Source organism: Melospiza georgiana, chromosome 1, assembly GCF_028018845.1.
Source record: "Melospiza georgiana isolate bMelGeo1 chromosome 1, bMelGeo1.pri, whole genome shotgun sequence".
Lineage (NCBI taxonomy): Eukaryota > Metazoa > Chordata > Aves > Passeriformes > Passerellidae > Melospiza > Melospiza georgiana.
Genome location: NC_080430.1, coordinates 20949394 through 20973696, shown reverse-complemented (window position 1 = coordinate 20973696; position 24303 = coordinate 20949394). Strand labels below are relative to the sequence as shown.

Here is a 24303-nt window from a genome sequence, read left to right as displayed (position 1 = left end):
AGAAAACTGCTTTTTGGTTTTGTGACCTTTTCTGCAACTTTATTCATTTAATATTTTATAGTTCCAAAAACCACAAGTTTCATGTTTTTTATCAATGGTAGAAGAGTAATTTTGTTTTCTGTTGTAATAAAATTCCCCCAATCTAAATATGTCAAAACTCAAAAACTAAACTGATGTAGGATGACCTGTTTATCAGGTTTTGCATAACCACCTTAACTTGAATGTTAAAAATTGTTAAAACTTGTACTAGGAAAAAAGAGAAGGCTTAACAAGAGTTCAGCTCTCGAGTTTTGAGGAGTGTTTTCTCTTGCTGTGGACTTCCAGTGTCTCTCTGTGTCTCTGTTACCCAGGTCTGACTCGCACACTGAGTTCAGCTCTCTGGTTTGGCCTCAACAGTTTGAATTTCAACAGTGGATGGCAATGGGTTGGTGGTGCTCCTTTCCGGTACTTAAACTGGGTTCCAGGTAAGGTTAAATGCTTTGCTACCCAGTTCAAAAGGCACAAATTTGGTCATTGTGTAACAAATATCTTTTCTAGCACTCTATTCTCCTGCAATTATTGGCCTTGTTTTGATGCTGAAAGATTCTGGTTGTGATTATGAACACTATGAGTAATGGCCCTTATGCTAGGGATATGGCCCAGGCTTAATTTATTATTCATAACGGAAATGGTAGGCTAAAAATCCATAGGAAAGTTTTAAGTCATTTGTTGACACTTCATTTGCTTATTTTCCTGATTTATTTTATTTTTGAATGCAGAAGAAACCAAGTGCTGTAGAAGCCTTAATTTGTGAAATTAGGATGATCAACGGTGAGGCGGTTATGTTTGTTTATTCCTTTTCTTCAAATTCCTTTCCAGTTTGTTTTTGTTCAATTTTTTTTTTATTTGCTTCAAGAATAGCTTTTCATTTTCATTTAGGATTAACCTACCCTCAACAGTAACACATATCAAGCTGAACATTTGAGGCTAGACTATTTTCACAGAAGCCCAGCTACTCCACAGCTGTAGCTGCAGTGTTGAGCTCTGGTGCCATCATCAGAAAGTTTCTGTGCCATCTGTGCTTGTGGTGAAGGGCTGCATCTCTGGTTGACTATTCAGAGTGCCTATGTAATAGCGTTTTTTTGCAGGACCCTTGCCTTGTTCCTTTGCACTGGCTATTCAGGGATCTTTTGGAGACTAATTTAAAGTAGGTGTCTGAAGTTCTGCAGTGTAAATGCTCTTTATCTTCACTGAGCATTTAATCATCAGTAACTAAAAGTGCATGCTCCAGTATACCACCCAGGGCCTTCCTTGTGTAGATTAGGCCAAAAGCACGTTTTAGGTGGACAAACTTCTTGAGCAGGCAAGCTCTGAAGAGTGAATTGAACTACTTTACAAATAGCTCTCCAGTGGAGTGAGCACAGAGGCAAAGAGATGAACTGCAAGTGGCTGTGGAGGTATTTACAGGTCTGTCATCCGAGTGCACTGATGAGAATCCGCATGTAAGGAGGACGGGGGGAAACAGAGTTGTGAGATGGAGCCAAAGCAGCAAGAGGGGCTGTTCATGGTTGTTAAAACTGCAGACAACTCTCAGTTGTACTGTAAAGAATGAAATAGTTAAGATGGGGTTTGATGTAACAGAAATGGACTCCATTTATCCTTAACTCCTTACAGTCCCTAATTTCATTCAAAGGTAATACTCTACCCTTATGTCCATATAACATATCTTATATTTGTGCTATCTCCTTCATGACTTTATGTTGGCTCTGCCTCCCTGTCTCATCCCCATTACACTGAATACTTAAGAACTTTTTCTTAAGTATTTTCACTAACACATTTTAAGGGAATTTGTGGAAAGTTCAGATTTTTCTATTGCACTAGCCCTAAAGTAATAGACAAAAAATTGAACTGTTATCAGTGTTTAAACTAAACTAATTTTGCTTAGACATTTTGGGGATCTAGCTGCTGATAGCTGTACTTCTTTATGCAATAAAACAATTTAAAATTGTATTTTTGAAGTAAGCATTTTTATTTCTCCTATGGGAAAAAAATAGAACATGACTGCAAATATAAGACTATATTTAATCTAAAGTAATGAAATCATAATGATATAAGAAAATTTCAGTGAAAAATCTTGGACTTTAAAAGTATTGTTCTGTTGTGTTTATTCTGTGTAGCACCAATGCTTGTTTTGCAGAATAGCGGCGTATGGTCAGAAATTAAAGAAAAAACAAGCTAAGTTTAATAACAATATGTCAGATCTTGAAAAGTTCACCTGGTTTATTGCTGAAATTTATTTTGTTCTACAGCTTCTACTTTTCTTCTAGGTGTTTTTGTTAGTATCAATGCTAACCAACTATAACAAAAATATATCAATATCCTGATATTGTCATGTTGTTTAGACAAATGAAGTTCACATCAGCAAAATAATTGCTTATTATTTTTCTTATACTGAGTACAGAATTTGGCTAACTTATGGAACAGGTTTTTTTTACCTGAAGACAGTCCTCTGGAGCTTAGACATTCTCTATCTAGAAAAGGAAAAAAATACCGAAGAAAATAAGCATATACACTGTAACACCTTCTACCAGGACTTTGAACATTTAAGGGGCTGTTAAATTATGAATTTGCAACTTGTGGCTGCTGTGGAAAAATTTTCTCTTAAGGGAATGAACTTCCCCCTTCAGGCTAAAGGACTGCCATGTACCACAATTGTCTGTGTGTTAATGCATTTTATGGTTGAAGTATGGACCAGAAGGGAATGTGAGAGTTGGGAGGATAACCATGTTGTGCTTATACTCTGTTGCTGATGAGAATTGTGGTGGTAGTTTTTTGTTTTGTTTGCTTGTTTTGTTTTTAAGGCCATCCTTCTCCAGAACCTGGGAAAATCTGTGGTGCATTGAATCCTGGCAAAGGTGCTAAGTGGGAGAACTGGGAATGTGATAAGAAACTTGGCTATATTTGTAAACGAGGAAATGCCACTCTAGAATCTTTCATTATTCCTAGAGGTAGGTTTGGTAATAAACCCTCAACAAATTCTTTGTGACCAATGTTTTGTACCTGTAACTGGAATAGATGTTATTGCATATGGTAAAACCGAGCAAAGGACTCTGTAGACTGTGGTTTGACCAAGATTCCCTCTAAAAGTAAACAGTGTGTACTTCCTTTTTGTTCTGGTCTCCCTGTTTCCTGTGTAATAATCTTCAATCGTCTTGAGAACTCCACAATTTTGCAATCTTGAACTCTTCCAAAACCAAGCAGAACTGATTCTGATGATAATAAAAAATGAATTCAATGTTTTTAAAATAATGTAATTGTCTGAAAACTCATGTACACAATGAAAATAATCCACTTCTTCCTGGAATTTTCACTACTTATGGGTTGGTGCAAGTCAGTAGTGGAGTAGAAGACTGTTTTTAAATTCTTTCGAATTAGATATTTTTAATGTATCTACATGTCTTATAAATATAGAGAACTTTATATAGAAATATAAAAATATTCATTTGTATACATATAAAAGCATATACAATTCTTTAAGAAATTATTTAAAATATGTATTTATATACACTTTTTCAGAAGAAATGTAACGCTGAAACTTACCTCACGTACTTAAGAAAGACAGAAGAGTGATAGGATTTATTTTGACCTCTTTCTTCATTTTCTCTCTGTGTACTATAAATATCTTTAACTTACGCCTTTGTTTCATCACTCCTTCTTTCTGTTCTTTCCAAGTTCTTTTCTTTTTCCAGGTCATATCTGTATCTCTTAAATCCACTGATATTATTTTGTATAGGTTTTGGCAGCAGAAGGCTGAACTGGAATTACATTTCCAGTTAATTTATTAATATGCATCACTACTTGCAAAAAAGATGGTTTGGAAAATCAGTGTTTGATATTTGGCTTAAAGAACAGTTAATGTTTTTTAATTTTTTTTTTTTTGCTTTTGCCAATATGGAATCAGTCCTGTTAAAAACACTTAGGACAGAGAATTCTGCCTCATTATTTTTTGCTTTGTTGCAAAGAGAAAAAACCACAAGAATTAGTTGGTGTCTCACTAATTAGATATTGAAATACATATTAATTCATTAATTCAATTGATGATTTGGTGTTGAAATCAAGTACATTCATTGCTTTAGCAGAGAAAGACTTCAATGCATGTTAAAATTGTTTCCTAATTTAAGATGTAAAGTTTCGTTAGTATTTGTATACAGGTGATACTCAAATAGTTTCATTTATAGAGGTTGTTTTAGGTTGTTTAACTGGCTACTGCACACCTTTTCAGGTTTCATACACCAGTTCTGAAACACTGATGCCTATAAATATAATACCAGTTTAAGACTGGCTGCTATATTATTTATATTTATATTCAGGGGTTTTGTTTTGGAGGGAGATGTGTGTCTAATGGTCATTACTCTCTTTTGCATTCAGCTTTTGTTCCTAACCCCCACCTCCACCCTTCAGTTTACCAGAAATTTGAAGGAGGAGAAAAACGTTATCAATTAAACAGAAATTGCTGAGTAAACATTATGACAGATAAACCAGAGATTGGCAGTAGTTCAATTAATAAAATATTTTCCGAAATGTCCCATGGGGGGAAGTAATAAAAGGAGTAAGTATGGAATCATGCAAGGTGTTAGGTGCCCTCAGCTTCTAAAGGTGTAAAGGAAAACTCATGGCAGATTATGTTTTCCTGAGTTAAGAAATAAATTAATTGCAAATTCATACATGCACTTAGTTGTTCACTTGACATTAAACACAAAGAAAAGCCTTTGAAATTTTAACCCTGGAAGTTATAGTTATCTCTAACAAGGCAGTATGAGGGACAGAGGAACGTTTACAACAGAATGTAATCATGCTTGTGTTCAAAACAAAGTCGGGAAAAATCTTTACAGAATATTTGTTTTCATTACAGATGGATTTTCATAAAGCAAACACCTGCAGGATTGTTTTGGTTTTGTTTTTTTGCTTCTTGTAACAAAATATTTTTTCCAGCAGAGGGCCACATCATGTTGTGCATCAAAGTGTCTTCGGACTACAGAGCGTTTGTTCTGTAACCCAGCAAAGTATATTAATAGAAATGTATTTATTTCAAATTCAAAATGCTGAAAGGAAAGGCTGTCTATTTATCAATCACTCCACAAAGTGACTGCCAACATAGATTTCATCCCAAGCCAACAAATTGTGGTGATCCTAAAGCACTGTTTACAAGTGTTTCTTTAAATATTTGGTTAGAAGAAATAAATGCTCCTACTGTTATTGCTGAGATGCTGTGCATCTGTCTTATCAGACCACATAGGATGGGTTTAAGAGAGAAATTTGAATTTCAGAATCATGAGACTGACTTTAGCTAGTGCTTTCAGCCTTTTAGACACACAAATCAAGCACTGTGAGAGTTCTCAGACTTCAGAAAGTCAAGCTTACAAGAAAGTCAGCTTCACAAGAGTATTTGCTCTATATTTGAGGAATAACTATTGTACAGTTGCAGGCCAATACATTTATCAGCTTGATATTTGGAATAATATTGTTTGAATGTTAATGTAATATTATCTTTTACCTTTTATTCATGATCATTTGCATTGCTTCTTTTGTTTAAGTGAAATGATGTCCAGGGAGCAGTACTTGTTTCCATTAGGATGAAAAAGTGAACTGGATGGCTTTGAGTTGTCTAGTAGTCTCTTTAAAAGTAGAATGGGGAAGTACAGAGTTAATTTTTGCTGAGTAGCTGAAATGAAGAACTGAAGAGTTTCTTGTACTAAGAAATCCCCAGCAATGTAATTCAATAAGACTTACACCACAGAAACTGGACCATCAATATTTTTTTTCTTTTTTGTGGCCTGCAACAAGTTCCCTCTTGTTACTGGATCTACAAGCAAAAGTTTTGCTGTTCTGCCATAGCTGCTTTAGTGTTTAGTGGGTGATATTGTCGCAGTCTGCATCCAACTGAAAAAGAGATGCTCATGGACTCACTGAGACATAAATACCTTTGTGACTCTCTCTGGCTATGTCTGACCTGCTGATTTCTGTTCTATGCAGTGTTTGTGGTTTGCAGGAGGGTATGTTGAGTGTTCTCTGATTTATGGCAAAGCAAAGTTCAATGCATATGCTCAGAGCTGAGACCTGATATAAAATGGATTAGGCGGCTGTCTGAAGCATCAGACAAATTTCTACAACAGCATTTGTCACCTCTGTGCTCGCTCATTTCTCCCAACATCACCACCTACATTCAGTTTGTTTTCCTGGGGTTCCCCCACCCTCTATTTCACCCTTTCCTCTCCTTTGGCAGACTTGAGAACTTTCTGACCAAGCATTTCCCCTTGTCCTGGGGAAAAAAGTAGTTTTGCTCGAACTTTGTGAGAACATGCTGGCACGTTTTAGTTGCAGGTCTGAAAGAGCAGGTACTGTTTATAACAGAAATGTGTGTTTGTGTGTTATGACACTAAGTATCTATTAATCATCAGTATCATCCAGCTGAAACAGGATATGTGCCTGCAACAATGGCTTGATGGGTCATGAATTTGGGTGCCTATTTAAACATTTCTACAGGATACATCACACTGTTAAACAAACACATTGCTCCTTCTTCTGATATATACAAGTTTTTTTGCCAGCAGAATTTCTGAAAACCTGCTCTCCTTGTTCTACTCTATATATTGGTGTTTGCTAAATCCATCTGCTGATTATAAATAAAGAGCTGCAAGAATCATAATTTGTTTCTACAACAGCAATACTCTGTTTGTTACATGTTCAGGTGGCACTCCTTCTGAGGTTGAATTGTTTGCTGAGCAGTAATGTGTTTGTTGGCAATACCCTGGTGCTCTTCTACTGAGCTTCTGAAAGCAAGTTTTAAGCATAAATTGTTTACTTTGACAGCGTAATTTTCTCAGTTAAGCTTCTGAAAAGGATTCTTAAACGCAGTAGTCTTATTTGGATTCTCTTAGGATTATGTATAATCAGTTATTTCTTTCAGTAGTCTACAGATGGGCTCATCCATAAAGTGCCTAAGATTTTTGAAAAATAATTACTCTCAATATGTATTGTAATGTCAGGTTCTTAACAGATGAGCATGGGGGTTAAAGAGAAGTGCTGACATCAGTGTAGAAAAAATATAAAGCACCGTTCTGCAGACCTTACATTTTAGTCTGCATATATGCATGCATATAAAAGACAAAACTGTCTTTAATTGTCTTTTCTCAAATTGCAAGCACTTGTTTGCAACTGTAGTATTCTTTAAGTGTGTAAATTTCAACTTTCAAATATTCATGCAGATTTTTATCACTGTTTATATTTTTCAAGTCTGCAGTTCTTTGTGAAGAAAATATATAATTAAATTTTTTTGTTAAATATTTTCTGATCTGATGTTCAGTCTTTAGTTGAGAACATAATTCTGAAACTCTTCATGGCAATTTTTCTTTTCAGAGACTAATGTGCCTATTAGGTGTCCTCACCAATGGATGTCATATGCTGGTCACTGTTACATAATTCATAGGGACCCCAAAATATGGAAAGATGCCTTAACATCTTGCAGGAAAGAGGATGGAGATCTGGCAAGCATCCATAATGTTGAAGAATACAGCTTTGTTATTTCTCAGCTTGGGTACCGTGAGTATTTTTTCACAATAACATATATCTATATATACTGAGTAAAGAAGGTGTTTTGAATATGTGTTAATTGTTAATAAAATGAGGAGACTGTTTAAAAATACTAATTGTCTTGATCACAGGGTGCAGAAGGAGTTAAATTTTATATTTAAAAAATCAGAGGATAGGATGTACACAGAATAGGATATAATAATATCCTATAATTGTCCTGACCACAGAGTACAAAAGGACTTCAGTTTTAATCTAAAAAATCAGAGAAAACAAGAACACAGAATAGGAGCACAAAACCAAACAAGATTTACTACCACAAAAAAGCTGTGGTCAGTGATGCAAATTGCATTATCTTCAAACTCCTGTTTCTTAGGGTCTGCTTCTCCTTCCTTTCTCCTTCTATATAGGTTAAAGGAATTTAAAACTTTTTCATAAGATAAAAGGATTTTACAATCAATGTTCAAAAATAAATGGCGGGGAAGTGAGGCCTGCTGGTCCAAGACAGTTTGGGAAGATCTGTGTCCTTATTAACACTGCCACATCCTTAATCTTTCAAGTCATGCTGGTTGTGTTTCTCCTGAAACACAAGTCCATCTGTCCCAGTACATGGATTCAGATCCATATCTGAATACAAATCAAATGTGTCCCATACCAAATACGGTATTTATGTTCTTGGTTTGTGAGCACATATTTGAGCTGTTGCAAGGCAAGTCAGTCTGCAGGTGCAGGATGTGTTCATTAGGAGAATGCAGCCGTGCTGACTCTGAGGCAATTTCATGGTTGCTATTGCTTTGCATGAACCTGCTCTTGCACAAAGGAACACTTTACTGCTTTTGGATACAAGAAGCAGGTTCACACCTACATGTGCCTCTTGGCAGTGTCTGATCCTACGTGTGCTTTCAGTGCCAGGTAAAGATGAGTTAGTTTATCCTTCATTCAAAGTGTAGCCATGTGCTTTGAGCTGCAGCATAGCAACAGTCCTGGAGTGGAAATCCCAAAGCAGCTGATATGATTTACTTTTGTATCTTAGCTACCCTCACAGCAACTTGTGCTTATCTTCACATTCCTGAAAGAGTGACTTGGTCTCTCATGAAACTTTTACTCTTTTAAAAGATATTCTTAGGAAAGGTGGGACCTCTTGATGAGATATCAGGGCATTTGATAGAAGTTAGATTCTAAAGAAAACTAGTTGTATTTTCACGTTACATATACAAAGTAGGTTATTTCATAGTTTGATACCTCCTCCAAAGACCTTTCCTGAACTGACTGCTATTCTGTTTCTGTAAAACTGAGTGTTTTTGAAAGGCAAATAATCATGAAGGAAACCAGGCTTCTCACAAATGACATACTAGCAGCAACAGACTATGTTGAAAGTGTTCTTTTCAGAGGAGTAAAATTGGAACAACTAGAGAAGCCTTTTACGACAATTTATGACTGTGTCAGATTACCCTTGTTCACCACTGAGAGGAGAACACCATGTATTGCAACGCCTAGAAAAATCTTGTCTGCATCAGAGCACTGCTGTACAGAAAGAACAAAAGTCTATCTTTGTGCCAAACAATTCACAGTCCCATGATGAAACAAAGGAAGAAGGGGTACAGTGAGGTGAATATTGTCATGGTAGCTGAGCTTTTGTTGGCATCACCCACAAAGGAGAACTTTAGAGAGGAACATGAAGAATAAAGAAGTGCATTCTGGATGTTTACACGGAAGTCCAGCATGTGACATGGCACAAGTGTGCCCCAGAGCATGACTGAGAATGGGAAGCAGCTTTACAAACTGCTGGAAAAAAATCTCTCTTGGTATTTAGTCATACAGCTGTAGAGATGATTGCAAAAAAGAAGTGAGGAAAAAGATGTTATGTAGGAAGAGACTCCGTAGATTTACATGGCTTATTTAGATGGCTTTGATGTAGTTATTTTGTTGAAGAATGTTGTTTATTGCTCATATTACATGGTGTGAGCCCACCACTGTAGGAGCCCTGAGCATGGACAATGCCTCTGCTGTGCTAAATGCTCAGTGAACACAGACAGAAAGATTTTAACAGGTAACTGAACAAAAATAAATTAAACATCATAGATGGCAGTGAGCAAGGAGGGAATGAGAGCATGATGGGCAGTAGAACTGGATCAGCTTTCAATGTGTTAGCAGAAGCGTTTCCACAAGGATGCTGAACCATAATTTTGGGAGATTTCTGAACACAAAATTTGGTCTGCAAGAAAGGGTAAAGGAGTGTGTCTGAAAATGGAGCCTGAGAATTTGAAGTCTTAGGGGTGGAGAGATGGTAAGAAATTATGGATGAGCTATGAGGGCTGATCACACTTAGGTGTAATAAAGGCAAGAGAGTTAAAGGAGGGAAGGAGAAAGGGAAGAGAACTGACTCTGTCATTCAAGTGACTGGCTGGGAGGGTGATATTTGCAGTATCTCAGTGGGCCAGAATGGGAAACCTCTCAGAAATAGATAGTGTGAAGTAAATTCCTTGGCCAATCCGGCAGTTTCCTTCAAGCCAAAAGCCAACAGCTGACTCCTTTAACTTTAAAGTGAAAAAAAATCCAACAACCACATTAATTTCACTTTACTCTGAAATGAAATAAAATATAGGAACACATATAATGGAAAAACTTGCAAGTACTCTGGCTTTCAGCCATAAAAGACATCACTGGGTGTTTTAGCATTAGAAAATAGGACATTTCTTTCTTCACTATACTAAAAGTAGGAGGAAAAGGGGAGCTAATATCTTATTTATGTGTTTATTCATATCTTGTTAAAATAGTTATGAATCAGAAAAAAACATGAACCTTGTTATGTTGCAAAATAATTCAGAAAAGGAGTATTTTGGTTGTTTTCTGTGAAGTTGAACACCCTTATTTTATTGCCACTTTGGTGACTGGCCTGTCCTGATGACTGGAGTGGGTATATGAAAATCAGTCTGACCTCTATGAGTCTGAGAACCCTAATTTCCTGGCTGCCTTTTCAACTTCCTGAGAATAATTTTTTTTCTTTTCCACAAAGAAGAGATTTCACATTATGTGACAGGATTGTTAATTGTATGTTTCAGAGCCATCTGATGAGCTGTGGATCGGGTTGAATGACCTCAAGGTTCAGATGTATTTTGAATGGAGTGATGGAACACCTGTCACCTACACTAGGTGGCTTCGTGGAGAACCCACCCACGCAAACAACAGGCAAGAGGACTGTGTTGTTATGAAGGGAAAGGTAAAGTCACATAGCTATTGAATAAATTGTCTTAAGATTTCCTTTATATTTTGAGTTTTTTCTCTGCAAGAGTAAATAAAAACCAATTTTTAAAATGGGGATATTTCTGCTTGAAGAAGCCGATTTTGGAGTCAGAAATTAATTTTTTGAGAAAGGGTCTCTGTTTGAGTTTTCCAGAAAATTTCACCGTCGTCCCTGAGAAGCAGAAAAGTAGTGGCAACTGCCCCTCAAGATCCATAGTTGTGAATTTCAGTTTGTGAATGTGGACTTTCTTTTAAAAGAATCTTATAATTACACCAGGAAGCAGACAAACATGTAAATGTGTTTCTTCAGGAAGCTAAAAAGACACTTTGGATATGTTTGGCTTTTTTTATGTTTTGACTGAATATGGGATTCACCTTAAAAAAATTGCACTAGCAAATTTTTATTGTTGCTAGAGAGAAGTAATCTCTTCAGAGGAAAATAAAAATCTTAATTTTATTTTTCTAGGCAAAGTTATAAATCTTGGATCTAGGTGGTTTAATTGCTATGCTGTAGCTACACTGCCCATGAAGAGCTGTGAGAAAAGTGGTAAAGTACTTAGCAGTGGCATTAGTGAAAGCCTTTCCTGAAGTGACTCTATACCTACAATTTAAAGGCTGCTTTGAAAGGGCTGTCTGCTGAAATCTAGCAATGATCAGTGACCTAGGAATATTACAGGAACAGAGATAATACTAGGCATAAAAGTCAGTCTGTGTTGATGCTGTATTTTTCCTTTTTCTGAGTTAAAAATATTAAACTTACCACTTCCTTTAGAGTTTGCCTATTTTATTAGGAGGGAAAAAAGCATGTACACATACCAAAGGTATTTTCTTATTTTGCAAAATTAACAATGCATAACTATAAGTTGACCTTCTCTGTTTGCTGATATTTGCCTACCTAAGTATATTTATGTTTCCATTGCTGATGTTTTTTGGGTTGATCAGTCCTTGGTGGAAGCCATGTGAATCTATGACTTATTTTTATGGAGCAAAGCCTTGCCCTGTCTGTAACATCACCTTTTTCAAGGAGGTGTTTGGGTTTAGTTAATGAGAAAGTAAGAGAACAGAGATATAGTCACAAAAGGCAGCTCATAAGACATGGTAAGAAGTAGCTAGAAATTACTGCATGAATTTCCCACTGAAAACATAGTTATGGAAAGGCAGCAAGTGATCTTGCTGCAACTAGACACCTGTCACAGCATAGGTTGCAGCATATGTCACAGTTGAGATGGCCACGATACACAGACTATCACATACAATATCAGAAGCTTCAACCCACAGGGTAACATCACACCTTATCAGAAGGCTTCAAGCATCTGCCCATAAAGAGTAACATCAGACCACATCAGAAGGCCTCAAGCATCTGCTCTTCTTGTTCTTTAGCCCTTTTATACCCCTCGTGTTCATGCAGTGGATCTGGGTGCCCTCTATTCCCTTTGGTGGTTGGTCAGTGCCCCTGGGCACTCCCTGTGCCATTGCTGCCAGTGCTGCTCAGAGCTGTGCCCACTGGGGATGGGGCTCAGTGCCCTGGGCACTCCCTGTGCCATTGCTGCCAGTGCTGCTCACAGCTGTGCCCACTGGGGATGGGGCTCAGTGCCCTGGGCACTCCCTGTGCCATTGCTGCCAGTGCTGCTCACAGCTGTGCCCACTGGGGATGGGGCTCAGTGCCCTGGGCACTCCCTGTGCCATTGCTGCCAGTGCTGCTCACAGCTGTGCCCATGGGGATGGGGCTCAGTGCCCTGGGCACTCCCTGTGCCATTGCTGCCAGTGCTGCTCACAGCTGTGCCCACTGGGGATGGGGCTCAGTGCCCTGGGCACTCCCTGTGCCATTGCTGCCAGTGCTGCTCACAGCTGTGCCCACTGGGGATGAGGCTCCACTGCAGCCCCACTCCCAATTCCCACAAACTCTGTGCCTACAGAGACCCACAGCTTCAGGGCAGGTTCTCCTGTGTTGAGGAAGTCTGAAGGTTTTGCAAAGCTAATTTCTCCCAGACTGGGAAGGTCAGGGATTTAGGTGATTATTTGAAGGGTCTGCCTACCTTATTAGAAAGACATGGTAGGGAATGATGTGACAGCCACCAATGGACTTTCCTTGCAGTAAGCACAGGACAGACACAAGCACCAGGTGCCATCCAAGGCTTTGTTGTTGTAAGCAGAAGTGTTGAGCTTTGGGAAAGTTTTTGCTGGAAGCAGGGTTTTTGAGTGTCTTGAGAACTTGGAATATTGTGGCACAAGTGTCTGTGTATTAACATGATGATTATTTTACATTTTTGGTGGAGAGGGGGGTTTGAAAGAATAAAACAAATTAAAAAAGAAAAAAAAATTGCCACCAACCGCTATGAAATTACAGTTGTAAAGGTGTAGTCTTAAGGTACAGGTGAATGCTGCACAAGTTTCCCTTTGTCTCCTAATATCTTAGTTCATCTGTTCAGCCAAAATGTACATAAAATATTTTGGGAACATGGTGTCATGTTCCTTACTTTCAGTACAACTCCCATTGAATGTCATTGTTTCTTCTGAGACCCTGCAGTATGAGGAATAAAAATATTAATTCTAACTTTGACAAAGAACTTTTCGCATCTTCAAAGTTTTGTGTAAGTATTAACTAAGGGATGCAGTCTTCTGGTGTTGTTTTTTTGCTGTTAGAGCTGAATTTCTCTGGGGATAGCTGATATCTCCCTTTCCTCCAACATAACTATTAAATCAGCAGTCTTTGTAAAGATGGTGTATTGCAGTCACTCTCAAGGGATTGCTTCTCAGAAGGGCAGATAATCAAAGAAAGTCTACGTCAATGGTAAATCATCTCCAAAAGAAATGAGATAGGAATAAGATGTTGCAATTAAGTATTGAACTTAGGTGAAGGATTTTCTCCATTGAAAGCTAGCAAAAAATAATTAAATACTTAGAAGCATAAACCAGCTTTTTTTGAAGATTAAAGCCCAGTTGACTGAGGTTCTGTTTGTATGTTCAGGACGGATTTTGGGCAGACCATTCTTGTGAAAAGAAAATTGGCTACATCTGTAAAAGGAAACCTATGTCAGATGCTCCTACGGAAGAGGAAACTACTGACATGGGCTGCCAGAGAGTAAGTGAAGAAAAGCTGTCTGATCTGAATAGGCTGCTAAGAATGATAAAAAAGAGAAACTGTCACCTAGGTGGCAGAAAACCCATGAAAAATATGGTCTGTTTCATCATAATCAGAAGAGCTTGCCTTCTCATTTCTATGGCAGAATGACTAAATATGACTGAATCTAATATATGACTGTCATTTGGCTCTTAATACTCACTTTCTTTTTGCAGAACTTAAACCAAATCTCAAACCTGTTATCCCTGCAGTAGACCATTTATCCTTGATTGGCATTCAAGCTTCCCTAAAGAGTTTGCCTGTGCCATCAGCTGCACTTCAGCTCTGGCTACATTTTTCTACATAATTGTCCATAGCAGGAAGCGTGTCCCTGTCCCAGTACTGTTCTCAGGGCTTTGCTGTGGACTCTGGCAGTTCTCTCTACTTTGAATAACTTATTACCACTAAATAAAATTAATCTATTGTGATTCTTCTGAATTGTCAGCAGATCTATTTTTTACTTGCTTGCTTTCTAATGACATAACACCCAGTAATTACAAAAAAACTACTGAAATTTATTATGTCATAGGAAATCTTATTGAGTGTTTGTTTTCCTTGAAGAAATTGCCTTTTCTTCCAAGTCTGCTTTACACAACTTCAGGAAAAGTCTTTGATGATTATTCCCAGTATTTTTAAAGAATACCTGGAATCCTTACAAGTGTTGGAGGAAATAAAGAGTTCCTCATACTTATGGATGTTACCATTGCCTACAGAACGAAGGATGCTTGTAGAGAAAAAAGTCTCTCAAAATTGTGAAATTAAAAACCATCAGAAGAATTTTTTTGTGAACTGTCATTGATCACATCATCCTTCTCTGAGAGCATGTTCCTCAGTAAATGATATTTGAATGACAAAACTTTGGGAGTGAGTTTTAATGTTAGCTAAGAATTAACAAACTTGTTTGAGGTGTCATTCCCTTTCTGAAATTTCAAGCTGAAGTTCGCTTTTCAAGACTGTCCTTGTGATTTCATAATGCCTATATGCTGGTTATAATCCTGTTCTGAGCACAAAAGGTGCACAGCAAAGCCTCTCATCCCTTTGTGAGTGGAATTCATTGATTGAAAATTAATTAGATATGAAAAATTGTTTTATAAAGCAAAATTCTAAAAAACTCTGGTCCTGTCTGCTTCCACTCTGACTTTTTCAATTACATTGTTCCTTTGACTAGTGGTTAGGTAATGGTGGTATAAATCAGTTCTCTGTTTTGTTGGTTCCCTTTCCCTTTCCTTTTCCCTTTCCCTTTGTGATCACTTCATATTTATTTTGACAGGGCTGGAAAAGACATGGTTTTTATTGTTACTTCATTGGAAACACATTTTTAACATTTCCTCAAGCAAATCAAACCTGTGGAAGGTATCAAGCTTTTTTAGCAACAGTTGAAGACAGGTATGTAAGTGTCAAATTGTCTGAGGGGGTCACATGAGGATTCAACTTCTAGCATCACCTGCATATCAGAATAAATATTGATTGGACAAACATCTACTTCAGAGGACAGCTATCTGTCAATACAGAACTTCTCACCGTTTTTACCTGTAAATTCAAATCCAAGAATCTGGTTTATAATGAAAGCAGGTCATGCTGTGAAATCAGTATTGATATAGATGGTTTTGTCAAACAAAAAGTAGAATTTTATCTTCTACTTCTTAATTGTGGTGGCTTACTTGAGTAAGGAGTACAGAATCAAATTTTGAGTATTAAATGAAGAGATATGGCTCTGAATTCGTTGCAAAAGGTAGTACAAAAGAGCAAGAGGATATAATTTTCAGCTATCTGGACTTTAAATTGAGGTACTTCCTAAAAATTAAGTGAGAAACCAAATGATGTAAAGCGCTTGGTACCTGAAAATCTGTCGCAATGCAGCCAAGGTTCAGTGAGTGCAGAATTTCTGGAGAAGTGGTGCACATTAGTTTATGTGAAATATAGGAAAAATAACAAGTTTAAGAAACAAAATATTTTTTATTGCAAATGACTTGTTGCTTTACACAATCTCTTATTTGCTTCTATACAATCAAAATGGGTATATTCTACTGTGAAAGCCCCAGCTGTCACAAATGGTAGCTCTATAAACACAACACTGCAGCAGCCATAAAAATGTTTTAACATTAATAGTGGCCTTCTGACTACACCTTGTTAGGAGGAGACTTTTTTTATTTGTTCTGATTGCTTAAGAGCTGTTTGTTTAACCACCATAGTGAACGATGACAGGCTTTACCTCTACATAGGTTTCTTTGCTAAATATAACTTGTCTTGCCCAATCATTGGATCTAATTTACAGTGTTCCTTAGTTTTATGATTTAGTATCATACTACTTTAGCCTCTACTTTTTGTAACTTCAGTAACACTGAGATTCCTTTTTCAGTTTTGGATTTGTCTGAAACAAGAAGTAATAAAATACAAGAGTACTAGAAACTCACTGAATAAATGGTATAAAACATAAGGCAATGTCAGGTTTCTTCTTTACCATCAATTTCCTGTCAGTCCAAGATTAGGCCCGTCTTATTCACTGAGAGATCTGTGAAAAAGCAAAATACTCTGATATCAAAGCTCACAAAATATCTATTATTTAATGGTTTTGTTATATTCTTTGCTAAAGAAAATCCTTTCAAGCTTTGCTTTCCAGAAGGTGGAGTTCCAATTCTGAGATAATAACAAACCTTTTGCAACTTTTAAAAAAGAAATTTAACAGTATTAATTTATTGACGGATTTCTTTTTAACAGATATGAACAAGCCTATCTGACCAGCCTGGTTGGGCTGAAAACAGAAAGATACTTTTGGATTGGACTTTCAGATGTAGAAGAGAAGGGAACGTTCAAGTGGTCTAATGGTGAATCTGTCTTATTTACACACTGGAATTCTGAAATGCCTGGTAGGTATGACTCTGTGCTCTTTAATTGGTCCAAGGCCCAAAATAAGTCACTCACTGCTTGAAGATTTTTCCTTAACTGTCTCTTGATGACATAATGGCTAATGGCTTTCAAATGCATCAGGCTGCTCTCCCCAAGAACCCAGCATGGCTGGAAAGTTCCTGCCTAGCGCTGAAATGAGTTTTTAGTATAAGTTTGGGAAGAAACTTTTCATTGAGACCAAGTTCCTGATTTACAACTCTTCTGGGAAGTCTGTGCGTGTATGGCTCTGGAGGAGCAATCTCTGCAGGCCCAGTGACCCTCCTTGCAAGTCCTGCCTGTTGGGCCATATCTCATTTCACACTTGTTCACTGCACGTTCTGAGTGTGTGGGATATCAGCATGTATCAAGCATCTCTGAGCCCTAGAGAAAATGGGATTGTAAGGCCAAAGAGGGCCAAAATATAACAGTGGGAGGTCATTTAATCTGACACGATCACATCAGAAAGGGAATGGTTATTGGTTCAGTGTTCTGTTATGTTGCATATGCCTTTCAGGAAGTCCTCTGATTCTGTTTAATTTCAGTACCTAATCTAATTGCTGATTTGAATGTGTCAGGTGAAGTGGCAAGACTATGTAGGCTTATATATACCTAGTTAGTTCTTGAAAATTTTAAGTCAAAATAGAAAAAATTGAGAAACTAGCTCTAACCACATTCAGTTTTAGGGGAGAATTTCTTGAATCTAAGGTTATGATCTAGCTAGAGTCAGCCACTGCAGGTGATTTGGTGTTAAGCATAATTAAGTATTTCAGCATGGATGAACTACAGATTTTTTTGCCTTTTTTTGTCTTCATGAATTAGAATCATACAATCACAGAGTGGTATCTAGTCCCCACCTACTGCCATAGACACCTTTCACTAGACCAGGTTGCTCAAATTCAAGTCCAACCTGAACTTGATATCTTTCATGAATGGGGCATACAACTTCTCCAGGGAACCTGTTCCACTTGCTCACTACTTTCATAATAAAAAAAATTCATTCCTTATGCCCAATCTGAATCTACCTTCTTTAATTTTAAAATTATTGTCTCTTCTTCTGTCACTATAAAATCTGGTAAAAAGTCTTTCTTCACCTTAGAAGCACTCTTTAGGTATTGAGTGGTCAAGGTAATGTTTCCCTGGAGTCTTCTGTTCTCCAGGCTGAACTGCCCCACCCCTAAGCCTCTCTTTGTAGGAGAGATGTTCCAACCTTCTGATCACTTTTGTGGTCCTCCCGGGGACCTGCTCTAAGATTAGAAATATTTTTGACTCTGTAAAATGACTTTATTTTTACCAGGATAGAATATGAAATTTTCTAACTTCTTATAACACCCTAAATGGCACTTTCGTGCATTCCTGTTTACAATCAGGAAGAAAGCCAGGCTGTGTTGCCATGAGGACTGGAATAGCAGGTGGATTATGGGATGTAATAAAATGTGAAGAAAAGGCAAAGTTCATATGCAAAGTGTGGGCAGAAGGAGTGACACTTCCACCTGTTCCCACAACAACTCCCATTCCCCGGTGCCCAGAAGGCTGGGACTCAAGCAATCGTATTAGCTTCTGTTTCAAAGTAAGTATGTTGGCTATTTCTGCATTAAGGTAGTTTCTGTTTGCTTCACCTACATGTGATTAGCTCAGTTTGCCAGAGTATAATGCTAATAATGCCAAGGTTCCAGGTTTGATCCCATTATGGGTCAATCACTTGGGAGCTGGACTTGATAATCCCTGTGGGTCTCATACAACTCAGACTATTCTGCGATCCCAATAAAAATTGGCATATGTGTGTCCTATTGTTTCATACTGTTTTTTCCAGATTATATGTAGAAGTCTTCTTCCTTTCTACTGAAATGCTCATGGTTTTGTTTATTCTGTTAAAGACTAATCTACAGGTTTTGACCTTCTGTTCTTAAATTCCAGTTCTGGTAAGTTTGTGGTCTGGTGTTTTCTTGCAGTAGACACTCTTATCAGCAATGCGGTGTGCTAACTTGACTTAAAGAGCTCATTCCAAGCCTGTGTTTCACAGAGAGCACTCGTACTCAAAGTTTCTGTAACCCCCACAGAAGATAACTGTAAATCAACTGCTTTGGGGTAGTTAATATTCCTTGATCTTTTGCTCTATGTGGTCTGTTTTATCTGATGGCACCATGGTCTCCACAGCCCTTTTCCAGAGCAGAGCACAAGAAGACGTGGCTGGAATCGCAGGCGTTTTGCCGCTCCATCGGAGGTGACCTGGCCTCCATTAACGGCAAGGAGGAGCAGTTTGTGATCTGGCGCTCCATCGCGTGAGTGTCCGTGGGGACAGCGCCTCGCTCACCCCTGCCACCCCTGGCGCTTCCTGAAACAGTTCTCCTTAGCTGTTGTTGGGTTTGCTTCTGTGTGAGCCAGTCTGCAGTCCCTGTCCGTGTCAAACGCACAGCAAAAGCGTAGGGCTGATGAAACAGTTGTATGACTAGCAGCAATAACCTCAGAAGGTAGTGCTGAAACGGCATTGGCCAGATGTCTAGTTAAGGCTGCACTTATCATCTGAAGTAAAGCTATTTACTGTGGAGTTGTTGATATTATAAAACCACTACAGATGCCAGCTATTTTCCCGTAAGTAAACGAATATCCAGTTTAATAAATCTGGATAATATCTTGATTTTTGGCCACTTTCATGAACTCATAAAAAAGCAGAGGCAACTTCAGTTTATTTTTTTTTTTTTACATAAGGAAGGGTAAATAAGGTTAGTAAGTCCCTGAACTGCAAAAAAACAGGTGTGAGATTTCTAAATAAGATGAAAAGCTAATACTTGCAATACGACCAGAGCAAATCAGGCTCAAGGATCTTGTACATCCCTGGCTAACCAAGAAGCAAGACTGAAGTATCAAGGCCCTGCATAATGCTAGGACCATATTAAAATCCCAGTTGTGTATTTACAGTAAGGAAGAAGTCATAGATGCATCTTTGCCACAAATTAACTGAATATATTCAGATTAATCAGTAAAGTGTGTCTGCTTGCAGGCAAGGATTAGTTGAAGGTGATATTTTTAAAATGTGATTCAACTGCAGAAAGTAACTCTCTGTTTGAAAGCTGTAAGTGCCTTTACAGAGAAAATGAGAAGTTGAGAAACGGAGCAACAGTAGCCAGTGAACCATTACACAAAGGCATTAAGCCACTTTATTTACAGGAGTTGTATCTGGTAATTTTCTTGATCTGTATTTCAGTCTGACTTAATGCTTAATGATAACAGCTAGAAGCAGCTGCATTTTAATTTATTTCCACCTTGGTTTTTATTTTTTTTTAACAGCATTACATTATCCTTAGAGAACCCTTAACTGTAGTAAATGGTAGATTGTTAAAAATATTGTAATGCTCTTACTAGTATTGGTACTTTTTTTTTTTTTTTTAGAAACAATGGCTATTACCACCAGAATTTCTGGATAGGTTTATATTACTTGAATCCTGATGATGGCTTTGCTTGGAGTGATGGATCTCCAGTGAGTAATTTAAATTTCCACAGCTGTTATTTTGCATTCCCTGTGCTTCTTATTTATGTGTAGTGTATGTGTTTCTGTGTATTTTTTATGCTTTATCATAACCCTCTGTATTGTGCACTCTTTAAGAAAGCTAATGAATAGCAATTTTATGGCTTGATATTTTTGGCTAAAACATACTGATTTTTGATAAGAAGATACATATTGAATCAACAAGGAAAGTAAATACATACAGACTAAAAGGATATTCTTATGAATGCAAGGATTTTTTGTGTAAAATAGTCTTTCTTTAGTTGTTATTTTCTTTGCTCGTTATCTGCAATGGCTTACATGCTATGGAGATGAAGACACTTTTTTAATGCCAGTTTGACTTACTGCACTTTAAACTAAGATATAAAACTGTAGAAATGAAAGTGATTTTGGAGATGTAGGTGTACTTGATACAAGGTTGGTCAAGATATATTGATGGGGATTGTCAGTACAGAAACCTGAAACTGGATTTTATATAGGAAAATTAGAATAGAAGTAATACCTCTTTTGAGGCAAATGCCAACATTTTTATTGCATCCTAATAGCATCCTATTCTACTCATATTGTATATTTAACTAGTTTAATATCAAGACGTAGCATGCCCCAACATTGTTATTAAATGTATTTTAAAGAATTTAGGTCCCATAAAAGATGTTTATATTCTTCCAAGTATGTACGAAAACAACTGTTACCTAAACTGCAATCCATTTGCCGTCTGGAAAGTTTGAAGTGTCAGCATTTGCACAGGAGGATCCTCGTTTCATGCTCAGTTTTTAACCTGACAATAGGAACAATTTGTAGGTCTGTGCTTTGATGCTGTCTCCTCCCTCTCTCCCTTACTTTATTTCCATATAACAGAATCTTCACAAAACTTCTTCTGTCATAGGTGAGGTATGAAAACTGGGGCTTTGGAGAACCAAATAATTATCAAGGAGTTGAACTTTGTACAGAGATCGGTGGTGAATCCAGCATGCTTTGGAATGACAGGCACTGTGATTATATGTATGGATGGATTTGCCAAATAAGAAAAGGTATTGCTCACTCCTGCCTATTAGTGTAATAAGATGTTCTTGTTTGACTTTTTCTTGTAAAAAACAAAAATTTTCAAAACCTCTTTATAATAATAGTTCCCTCCTTTACTTGCTTTAGGTGCTGTTTTGTTTGATAAGAATGTGTAGTTTGAGGATGGAGCTTGGTTTCAAGATACTTGACTTCTATATTCACATGTTGATTACTTGCTAAATTCTCATGAAATATGTGTTTGGATGCTTTTTATTTACTGAAGATATCAAGACAATATCTATGATTTAGGGAGAACTTGAGTTTCGCTAGCAGCGCATGTATTTGCATTTGAGCTTTTTAGAAATTGCAGCACATTTAAGTGATTTACTGCACTCTTATAGTGGGACAGAGAGCAGCAAAATAAAGATGTTACATTATATTATTGACAATAAATATCAGCTCTGCCTTTTATTGGTAACATAATTTCTTAGGCATAGATTTTCTTAATAAACATCATTACTACTGAGATTTTAGTAAAAAACTAATTGGTAAGCCTAAACAGACAGAGGTTTTCTGTATAATAAATTCATTTCCTGGGACACTAAGGATGACGTCCAAGATCCCATCTCCATGATGTCATAGCAAAAAAAAAAGGGAATTTTTCCGGTGAGATTTTATCTGGGGAGATTTGTAAGATTAAGGTAGAAGTTACTCTCAACCAGAATTCAAGTATTTGTGGCCAGGGGAAGAGAGAGAGATGGAGATCCAGGACAATTGTCTCAATAGAGTTAATGCTTTGGGACATAGGGTTTACTGCTTTCAAAGAGTAAAAAATTACTTGATTCAAGTAAAGTTCAAGGTACTTATAATACTTTGCATGTAAGGAATATCCTCAGGGAACAAGACTACATATTTAAAATTGAATATTATATAAAAAATGAGAGATTTAGATTAGTTAGTTCCTTTTGCATTTTGGTGTTAAATCCATTGCTAACTGTGAAAGTCAATATCAGTATTAAAACATGCCTTTCAGACACAGTAAATAGCTTCTCTTCAGACAGAAAGTATACAATCATAATAAATATTTTTTGTCACAGGGGCAAGTGTGAAGCCTGAACCAACAGAATCTCCTACACCGGGTAAGTGTTACTGCTATTGCTCTTTGTGTGTGTTTGTGTTCTAAAGCACTAAAATTTTATTAAGGAGGACTCTTGCATCTCAGAAGCAGAATAGTTAGCTTGGCAATTCTCTTACAGAATTCAAGACCACTGAGGATGGATGGATCATACATGAAGACAAACAGTACTATTTCAGCACAGAGACTGTCCCTATGGAGGAGGGTCGTGAGTTCTGCAAGAAGAACTTTGGAGACCTTTCTGTCATCGAGAGTGAAAGTGAAAGGAAGTTCCTCTGGCGATATGTAAGAAAAATCATTAATACTATGGAATAAACCATCCAAAACAATTGAGCATGGGCACAGATCCCTTTCACCATGGTGTTCTCCCTACAAGTTTTGATAGTGAAGTTGCGGTTACACTAAGCCAGATTGGTATGAAGAACAAACTAATGCTAACTTTTAAGGGATCTGTGGCTTCATTTTAGCAAAAAGTATTACACTGATGAGTTATGATTGTGTAGGATATCTTAAGTACTGTGGATCAAAGCATCAGCTGACTTACATGCAGCACTCAGAACATTGGATTTAGATCTTACCTGTTTAGCTAAGCTATAGTCTACCTAGTCTCTTTTTGGTCCTCAAGTTTGCTCCTTTGCCTCCTTCTTCTGAGAATATAATTATGGAGAGAGAAGAAACTGGAACATAGATTATGCCATGAGAAAGAGCTTTGAAATCCTATTTCCTATATAATTGGAATTGTTTGCTTTTTATGCTGGCTGAGGTCAACTTATTTTTAATCAGCAATGTGCTTAAAAGTTATATTTGAACTACATAGAACATTTCCTGAGCTGGCTGAAGAGTGACAGTGAGAGGACACAAGGACATGTATCAATTTATATCCAAAATGTAGGAAGGGGCTTATCCTTGCAAGAAATTAGTCAGATAATGTCTGCTGCAGAGACTGTGCGATAGGTGCTGATTTCAGTGCCTTCCAAGTAAAATGTGAGAAGTGTTGATAGTGACCACACCTTTTGGCCAATGGTGAAGTTTGACTGTGGGCTGTCAGCTGTGAGCTGCTTTAACTTAAATGTTGTGGCTAGAGAATATATCCAGTTCATATCCTCTGTCAGTTAGAGGTATTTTACTCATCAGTAATATAATAGGTTTATATGACAATAGAGGGCATTTGTACAATTTTAATTTTTGCATTCTAGATGTTGAAAAATGGCAAAGAGGATGCATATTTCATTGGTTTACAACTGAGTATTGACCAGCGTACGAGGTAGGACATACCCAGTTTTGAGTCATAATTTAAAAATTATTGTATTCTCAAGTGATTTAATTACATCTCAATTTAGCTCTAGATATCCAGAAGAAATGCTGCATGTTTCCTAAATAGAATGTGCTCAAAGCTGGACAAAAAATTACACAGCAGCTAATGTATTTTGAATTTTTATTCAGGAAATCTACTTTCCTTTATTATGCGATTTACACTGAAAATATACGTAGATGTTCTAGCTGTAAATATATAAGACTTTTTGTGGGTAAAAATGCTCTTTTACCCCATCCTTAACCATTGAGAACGGTTCCTAATAAAGGAACAAATGTAACCTATTTTCTTTTTCTAGAACAATGATAGCTGTTGCACTGTGAGGTCAGGCAGGTTTTCTGCAAGCCTCTCTGAATGTCAGCATGCAGCACCATATTGATTTTGACATGTGATGTTTATTTAGGCCTGGATTCAGTTCAGTCTGTGTTTGAGGTGCCTGGATAGATGGTTAGTAGTTCTCAGTTCTCCTTATAGTCCAAATAACAATGAGGGACCTCCAGAGGACAATTAGGAAGTTAGGTGAGCCTCTGAAAATG

General features: G+C 37.3%; 1 protein-coding gene across 1 annotated transcript in view; it reads left to right on the top strand.

Annotated features, from left to right (window-relative positions):
* LOC131088192 (macrophage mannose receptor 1-like) overlaps positions 1-24303 on the top strand; it is a 53208-nt gene that overhangs the window by 12960 nt on the left and 15945 nt on the right. Inside the window, exons 5-18 of the mRNA XM_058032044.1 lie at positions 351-464; positions 2841-2987; positions 7396-7578; positions 10629-10786; positions 13778-13891; positions 15201-15316; positions 16649-16797; positions 18184-18383; positions 18971-19095; positions 20204-20291; positions 21205-21349; positions 22418-22459; positions 22577-22740; positions 23652-23719. Of these exons, the coding sequence (XP_057888027.1) occupies positions 351-464; positions 2841-2987; positions 7396-7578; positions 10629-10786; positions 13778-13891; positions 15201-15316; positions 16649-16797; positions 18184-18383; positions 18971-19095; positions 20204-20291; positions 21205-21349; positions 22418-22459; positions 22577-22740; positions 23652-23719 (1813 nt within the window). The remainder of the gene's footprint in view (positions 1-350; positions 465-2840; positions 2988-7395; positions 7579-10628; positions 10787-13777; positions 13892-15200; positions 15317-16648; positions 16798-18183; positions 18384-18970; positions 19096-20203; positions 20292-21204; positions 21350-22417; positions 22460-22576; positions 22741-23651; positions 23720-24303) is intronic.